Source organism: Mastomys coucha, unplaced genomic scaffold (genome assembly GCF_008632895.1).
Source record: "Mastomys coucha isolate ucsf_1 unplaced genomic scaffold, UCSF_Mcou_1 pScaffold20, whole genome shotgun sequence".
Taxonomy (NCBI): domain Eukaryota; kingdom Metazoa; phylum Chordata; class Mammalia; order Rodentia; family Muridae; genus Mastomys; species Mastomys coucha.
In genome coordinates, this window is record NW_022196903.1 from 36,050,534 (window position 1) to 36,059,376 (window position 8,843).

At 37.5% G+C, this 8,843-nt stretch overlaps 1 protein-coding gene across 1 annotated transcript; it reads right to left on the minus strand.

Annotated features, from left to right (window-relative positions):
• Positions 1 to 3,713: 3,713 nt before the first annotated feature.
• LOC116098789 (trypsin-4) lies at positions 3,714 to 7,474 on the minus strand. The gene is made up of 5 exons (XM_031381658.1): positions 7,412 to 7,474; positions 5,794 to 5,959; positions 5,286 to 5,539; positions 4,648 to 4,784; positions 3,714 to 3,969 (listed from the first exon to the last, which is right to left on the minus strand). The coding sequence occupies exons 1-5, from the start codon at positions 7,449 to 7,451 to the stop codon at positions 3,820 to 3,822; spliced, it is 747 nt and encodes a 248-aa protein (XP_031237518.1). The 5' UTR covers positions 7,452 to 7,474; the 3' UTR covers positions 3,714 to 3,819.
• Between the last annotated feature and the right edge of the window lie 1,369 nt (positions 7,475 to 8,843).

The window sequence follows — 8,843 nt, forward strand, 5'->3', positions numbered from 1 at the left end:
AATATTTATTTATTTATTTAAACTCTTATTTTTTATTAGATATTTTCTTTATTTACATTTCAAATTTTATCCCCTTTCCCCATTTTCCCTCCACAACCCCCCCCATCTCATTCTCCTCCACCTGCTCACTAACTCACCCACTCCTGCTTCCCTGTCCTGGCATTTCCCTACATTGGAGCATCAAGCCTTCACAAGACCAAGGGCCTCTCCTCTCATTGATGTCCCACAAGGCCATCCTCTGATACATATGGGGTTGAAGCCTTGAGTCCCTCCTTGTGTACTCTTTGGTTGGTGGTTTAGTCCCTGGGAGCTCTGGAGGTACTGGTTGGTTAATATTGTTGTTCCTACTATGGGGCTGCGAACCCCTTCAGCTTCTTGGGTCCTTTCTCTAGCTCCTCCATTAGGGACCCTGTGCTCAGTCCAATGGATGGCTGTGAGCATCCACTTCTGTATTTGTCAGGCACTGGCAGAGCCTCTCAGGAGACAGTTATATCAGACTCCTGTCAGCAAGCACTTGCTGGCGTCCACAATAGTGTCTGGGTTTGGTAAATGTATATGGGATGGATCCCCTTCAGTTTCTGCTCCAAACTTTGTTTCTGTATCTCCTCCCATGGTTATTTTGATCCCCCTTCTAAGAAGGATCAGAGTATCCACACAGTAGTCTTCCTTCTTCTTGAGCTTCATGTGGTCTGTGAATATCATCTTGGGTTTTCTGAGCTTCTCTGCTAATATCCACTTATCAGTGAGAGCATACCATGTGTGTTCTTTTGTGATTGGGTTACCTCACTCAGGATGACATCCACAGTTAACATAAGAAAATTTTAACACTGAAAATTGGTTCCGGAGAGATGTATCTAACTGTGGTGGTGAAACTTATAACAAAGTAAAGATTAAAATAACGGAAATACCAGCAACACAGAAGTATATAAAGAGTAAATTTGAAGCCTTGAGTGTACCCAGATCAAGAGAAGCATCCTGTTCACATGGACTAAACTAAAAAATACGGCTAATGGTTTCATGTGTTGAACTTGATCCTCAGTTAGTGGTCCTAATTTGGTAGGTGAGGTTGAGTGGGAGAAAGTTCTAAGTGTCTTTGTATGTTATATTTAGGCCTAATATCTTGTTATTCTTTGTATTCTGACTGTTATGAAGTGTGGACTCTTCTCTGCACCAGTTTTTCCCTCCATGGATTACTGTAGTTAAATCAACCAAGTAATGTTGGACTCACAAACCAAGGGCCCAGGTTTTTCTTTCCTCCCTAAGTTGTTATATCAAGTAATCTTCATAGAGTTACAAAATCTGACCACCACATTTTTTTTTATGATTTCTTTGATGCAGATACAATCTTTTTGGACAATGCTTTAGGCTAACTTATAATGACTAACAAAAGTGGTATTCTTCTTCTGAACTGTGTGGCTAATAGTAGTGCTACCTTCAATTACATATTACCACTTTACAGTTATATAGGATTAGAAGTTTACAATGCAAGATTGGGTAGCTATGAATATAGATTTATATTCCTTGCATGATTACTTTCTAGCAGATGAATGATTAGGCCAATTTCTCAAAGAAGAAAGAATAATATTTTCCCTGATAATTTGAGAAATTATAAGTAGACACCTGAGAAGAAATTCATGTAGAAAAGACCTTGTGCCATGGAGATTACTCACAGCGTATACAGTGTTTATATTGGGAATTGGGAACAAAAAGGGGAGTAGAATAGTGTTAGACATGCATTTTTATGATTTCAATTGCCCAGAAACTACTTCTGTCATAGACCAAAGGACAATCTTTCTTCTTATGCTGGAAGAAAAGCTGTTTGTCTAAGTGGCACTAGCATTGCAGGCACGAAGGATCTAAGTGTTCGAGAGTTATGGAAGCTATCATCTAGATAATTAGGAAAAGCCTGGCATTTCAGCCAAGATGGAGAAGGGTCAGCCTTCATTAAGGGAGTTTGTGAGTGGGTTATGTGTGAAATTGTGGTTGAAGCCCATGTTACAGTGAAAATCTACAGTCCCAGAGGTGCCAGAGTAATGGCTCATTTGTCAAGAAGTGCTGGTAGCTTTGAGTTGCATCTTCCTGGGAGAGAGAGAATATGAATGGTGTGTGGAATCAGCACAGGGTTGGGTTGTATAAGTCTTGGAGCTCAGATGATACCATCACTTGCTCTAGACATTTCACAAAAAGCCTCATGATCTAATGCTTATGCTTCAGAGTCAAGTGTTCTTGGTTTGGTCCATTCTTTCTTTTCTATTCCATTCCTCCCTTTGGTCATGGAAACATCTTTCTTGGACCACTGCACTTTGGAAGTATTTAATTCTTTGTGAACACTTTCAGGAGCCTCATAGGCGGCTGAACTTGCTTTGTGTCTGTCTCAGAGGGGATTTTTGGACTTGTGCTTTTGATCTATTGGAATTTCACCTCCCCTCATTGACAATTTTCTGATAGTGAACGTTAATGAAAAGTTTACTTGTGTTTTGAAGCTAGGGTCTGAATTTCCTTTTAATCATAGCAGCCTGAGCTGCCTAATACAATATACTTCCTTTCCTTGACTCTGAGACTATAGTTTTTGTTCTCAAAGCTTTCTGCTCTTCCACTCCACATTGACTCCAGCTCATTGTGTCCTTAATTTTCCTTGATCATTCTGGTTAATCACAGGGAGCACTTGTAGGATCTTCTACACATATATTTGGTTTGTTGATCCATGACCAAATGATGATTGGTAGAAAGCAGGTGAGGAAATGTAGTTGTATAGAGTTTCACTCTATAGGCTGTGCTAAAACACAGATGACATCTCTGTACCCAGGGAAATGTGACAGTAGAGGGGTGAACTTACATTGTGAAAACTTAAATGATTCATATTCATCTGCATATAGCTTTAATTTATATATAATCTGGTCTTAATTTAGGGTTTAAGTGAGGAGAGGTAACTCAGTGGCCAAAACTTAAGAAAAAATATGTATTTAAAAATAATTCCTCAAGAGCTTTACAAATGGCTCAGAGGAAAAGAGCATATACTATTCTTGTAGAGGACCGATGTTTCGTTCCCAGAAGTCATGACAGGCAACTCTGAAATCCCTGCAGAACAAAGGTCTTAACAGTTCTTTCTTCTACAGGTGCCTTACTTAATTGTATACACTTCTACATAGGTATATGTAAGTGAAAAAATACTTCATTTGGAGTTTTCAGTCACTAAGCACCACAAAGATTCTTAGATTTTAAAAGATTAGCAATAAAATTAAAAAAAAATAAGGAAGACATAGCACTGTATTTTAGGACATGCAAGACACCAGGCATCAGGAATGTTCATGGTGAATTTCAGCTTTTCAAGGAGTGCTTGGATAACTTGGTGACTGGTAAAATTGATAGCAGTTTCACATCAATTGATATGCTATCAATAGATAGCAATTCATGCTATCTATTTTAAGTTAGAAATGCAATGTACTATGAAGGATGTTTAAAGGTGTGTATGTTAGCTATATTTTAAAACAAAATGTGTCTGACCTATTAATAAAACATTATAATTATTCTGTAAAAATATATTAAAGTACTTCAGTAATGTATACACCTTATGTCTTTTACCATAGAAAGATATTAGAAAATTCTTATTGCTAGATGAGTATTGAATTATTTAGAATTTTCAACTCTGATTATATTATCATTTATCAACCAATTTTAAAAGAGTGGTAACAATAGAATACAAGAGCAAAGTATTGTTAGATATACAGCAGGCAAAATGTATTTATTTCAACCTCATTTCAGGCATGGGAAGAAAGAGAAATAGATAAGGAACAGGTGATTATGGAAGGCAAGAGGAATCTAGTTGTTCGCCATGGTCTCCTGAATCCAGCTCAGGTAGTTGCAGACTTTGGTGTAAACACCAGGCTTCCCTCTCATTGCACAGACTGAACCCCAGGAGACAATGCCCTGGAGCTGTCCATTGCAGACGACAGGACCACCAGAGTCACCCTGGGTCAGAAAGAAAATAAGATTACAATACACTTATGTTGAGGTGAGAGAATGGAATCCAAGATATTTTCCTGTTTTCATGGAGTTGGAATAACAGGTACTCACCCTGAAGCAATGCAGACTTCCTACACAGTTAATTGTCATTTTTTCCATTATTTTTAATACTGCTTCTATAAGCCCATGTTTCCTTAGTTGGCAAAGGTCAGAAAAAGGTGAACACTGGTGCTATTTCTTGCTATTCTTTTTGCTGTCTTTCAAGAGTGGTCACATGCTATAAACCAGCTTCTAAGAAGTGTGATTTTTATGATCTGTTTGCACACTATCTTCTGTACATAGGGCACATTGAGCTTATCCATAAATGTTACAATAAGAAAACTCATAGCCGGGCGGTGGTGGCGCACGCCTTTAATCCCAGCACTTGGGAGGCAGAGGCAGGCGGATTTCTGAGTTCGAGGCCAGCCTGGTCTACAGGACAGCCAGGGCTACACAGAGAAACCCTGTCTCGAAAAACCAAAAACCAAAAAAAAAAAAGAAAAGAAAAGAAAACTCATAGGCCTTATCTCATCCCATGTGAATTCTTTCAGATAGATAGTTCTCAGCCAAGGAGGATACTGAGAGAGAGAGAGAGAGAGAGAGGCAGAGAGAAGAGATTTGTAGAAAGAGTCAAAGAACACTCACATCACAGGAGTCCTTTCCACCCTCCATGAATCCCAGGCAGAACATGTTGCTGGTGATCTTTCCTGGGTAAGAATTTTTGCAAGAACTGGCAGAGAGGACAGGGGCTTCCAGACATTGAAGGAGTGCTGGGTATTTGCCTGTTGGGAGAAAAAAAGGCAAGGTCACTCAATATCTTCCCTGAAATTTCTAATTCTATTTGCCAAACATCATAATTTAAAAATATTTTTCTTTTAGAATGTTTTCCCAGTGGTTTTAACAAGCTGTGCTTTTATGACAATAACGTCATTGGCTTTTGGATTTCAAATATGGGGACAGTATTTCCTCCATGAGATAGACTCCTCAGGAAACAACAGTTTCCAAGCATCTCTTCTTTTATCACTTGAGTTTTCATTCCCTAATATAACTGATCACACCAGGTAATTACTTTAGCATCTTGCTAATAGCTCATTTTTATTGGTTTTACCCCCATCGTCTCAGTGAAGCAATGTTCTGGCCTACAAACTATACAGTCCTAGACTGCCTATGTTAAAGACTTCTAGAAGTATCTCTCATGGTGACAATTTTGCCACGCTGACAATCAACATACATTCTGTCTCTCATATTTGTTCACATGGAACTTAAGTTCCATTGATACTTACCACCAATGCTCACAGTATTTCCCCAGCCAGACACAAGGCACTGAGCATTTGTAGATGCACAGGATCTGGGCAGAGAGACTGTGGATACTTGGGAGTTAAGGATGGCAGGTGATTTCAATTTAATCAGCATGATGTCGTTGTCTATAGTGCTCCTGTTATACTTGGGGTGTCGAATGATCTTTTCTGCATCAATGAATTGCTCACCACCCTCAAGGACATGAATATTGTGTTCACCAAGGCGAACTTGGAGTTCCCTGCATTAAAAGAGAAAAGATTTCTAATTATTCCTGTAGAGTATTTTTTTTCTCTATCAAGCTGAAAGTTCTGTACATAAGAACACAGGCATCATCATTTTAAAGCATCCAGCACTGTCAGAGCTATGCAGTTAAAGTCTGTTGTGCCCTACCACCAATGTTCAGGACAGATTCACAAAGGGCCATGCCCTTTAAGGTGGTACCAGAGGACAGAATGGCCTTAGAGCATAGGAATTTGAGTATTGTTTCATTACCTTTTGTAGCAGTGAGCAGCAGACAGTACCCACTGATCACTGATTAGGGAGCCACCACACTGATGGCTAAAGCCATCATGCAAAGACACCTGGTAAGGAACTGAATGCTTCGGACATGTGTAGCCTCCAACAATCTTGTCGTCATCATCATTAGCAGGGAGAGCAACTGGGGGAGAGTTTTGTATATTTAGCATAAGAAGACTTGTCTCAAAATTAGTCTTCCAAATGGAGTTTGTATAGACCAACAAGAAAAGACACATGTCCTCTTGTTGGGTAACTATGTTTGTAGTGTTTTGAAAGGTAGTATCATTTTCTAATTTTAGCATATACTCTCTTAATATCACTGTGAATCAAATCTAAAATTAAAAATTATTTGTTTTCTGTATGTGTGTGTATGAGTGTGTGTTGTGTGTGTGATTGTGTGACTGTGTGTAGCCTAGTGCTCCTATGGAGGGCAAAAACACCTTTCAAGTGTTAGTTTTATCTGTATACTACAGGGTTCCCAGTATCTTTCCTTGATACCAAGACTTAGAGGCAAGCCTTTACTCAAAGAACCACTTTTAAGCACATTTATTGTACTTTTAAATTTACCTTTAAATTTTTTTTTTTTTTTTTTTTTTTTGGTTTTTCGAGACAGGGTTTCTCTCTGTAACCCCGGCTGTCCTGGTACTCACTATGTAGACCAGGCTGGCCTCGAACTCGGAAATCCGCCTGCCTCCGCCTCCCAAGTGCTAGGATTAAAGGCGTGTGCCACCACCGCCCGGCAAATTTTTAATACCTAACACATGCAAATGATTGATTGTAAGAAGTTATTGCATATAATTTGTATAAGTCATTTAATCACAATTCTGTTTTTCCCAAAATTTTCCTGTCATTTCAGTTATCTATTGGACATATACTAATGTATTTAGCATTTTCATACACTGATTCATCAAGTGTTTGTAATATTTTTATTATTATTAATTCAATATATATATATATATACAATTTATACTGACTATAACTACCCCAACATTTAATATAATTCTAAAGACCATAATGAATCTCTATCAGTTGAACATTTCAATATTTAAGAATAATGGTTGAAGTTTCCAAACATAAAAGACTTTACAAATCAAAACCCATTTTAATTGTGAGAACTTAGTTTTAAATTTAGTTATCCTAGAAAAAGTCACTTTTCTGTTGTTCAGTGTTGAACAACATTATAATATAGGACTGATTTATTAGTAAAGATTTTGTGAAAAGTAACCTAAGGTTTTTACCCACAGGTAATATCCCATCTCTTCTAATTATAACTTTATGTATATAAGCAGACTTTGATTTTCCACATAATTAGAATGTAATGTTTACATCCTCTTCTTGGAACAGAAAATAATTCTAATCATTTACCACTTCTTCACAGAAATGTCAGAATGCCCATTTGGGTAATTTGTACTGTTTTTTTTCTTTTCCTCTACCAACCAATAGAACACCTCAATGTAGTGAACGGTGTTGACTGCCCACTTTAAGCTCCTTGCACATGAAACATTTAATCAATTCTGTTACTGTTTTTCCACTTACAAAACATAAACTTGGATGTATAGTACCCATCTGGTGAAATGTTCTTTGAAAGACTCACCAGCAGCTCCCAGAAAAGTGAAGAAGATGATGATCTTCATAGTTTTTCAGTGTGTCTGAAGTGGACGCTGGGACAAAACCTTCTCCTTTACAGCTATTTATTCCTTGAGTTTTGGTTTCAACAGTTGGAAAAAGGGTAATTTCATTGGACACACACAAAACCAAATTTAGAATTCTGTTCTGTGATTGGTAGAAGATAATTCAGCACCAAGTTACCACATCACTGTTTCCCCCAGTATTCTCCAAAGGTTATGGGAATGGAAGGAACAACTCCAGCTGGTGGCAATGTGTTTCCATAGCAGGAAAGAGCAGAGGAGAAAGGTCAAAGGACACTACTTTGTGTCTTAGAGGGAACTTTCAGATTTGTCATTTTGGTACATTGGAAATGTTATGATAGTGAAGACTAGTGGGAAATGTACTTGCGTTTGGAAGCTGTGATTTTTTTTTTCTTAATCATGGCAACCTGATCTACCTAAAACAATATGATTCTTTTCCTTATTGAGAGAATTTACCTTATCCTTTTCAAAACTCTTCTATTTATTCCAGTGTGCTTTGACCCAAGCTCTGTATGTTCTTAATTTCACTTGATCATTTTAGTTAATCATAGAAAACATATGTGGGATCTTCTAGAGTAAATATTTAATGTGCTTGACCCTGCTCAATTGATGGAACTTGGGTGTAGAAATATGGTTGTGTCTCACTCTACAGATTGAGATAAAAGAATGCAGATTATATTTTTCCACCAGGGAACTATGACAAATGGTTGGCATTTTCAATTTTGCTTTCCAAAAGTGTCTATCAATTACTCTTTTTTCATTGCTTTGACACAATAACTTAACAAAGAAACTTTAAAAAGGGAGTATTATTTTGGTTTATAGTTTGAAAATACTGTCCATTGTAGTAAGGAAGGCATGGTACCAGAGTCATGAGGTTGATGAGCATATTGTATCCACAGTCAGGAAATACAGAGAGATGAAGACAAGTGCAGTAGCTCTGTTCTTCTTATATATTCTAGACCAAAACCAATAAAATGGTGCTGCTGATAGTTAAAGTGAATCTTTCCACTTCAATTAATAGGAATTAGAAAATATTTTATAAACATGCACAGAGATTTATTTCTAAGCTAATCATAGGTCTTGTCAAGTTGACATATAATACATAGTACATACTATCATAAATTGAAAGAAATATTTGTTTCTTTAATTCAAATAATTGACATTAAATGTTTTTAATCTTTAAAATGCTAAATATCACAAGAAGTAACAATTGCTTGGATTCAATATAATAGTTTGTCAGCTTTCTAAGAACAAAAGTATCTTGTGGCCTTGTTAGACATTAGTGGGAGGAGCAGTCCTTGGTCCTATGGGGGTTTGATGCCCCATTGTAGGGGAATATCAGATCAGGAAGGGTGGGTGGATGGGAGAGCACCCTCA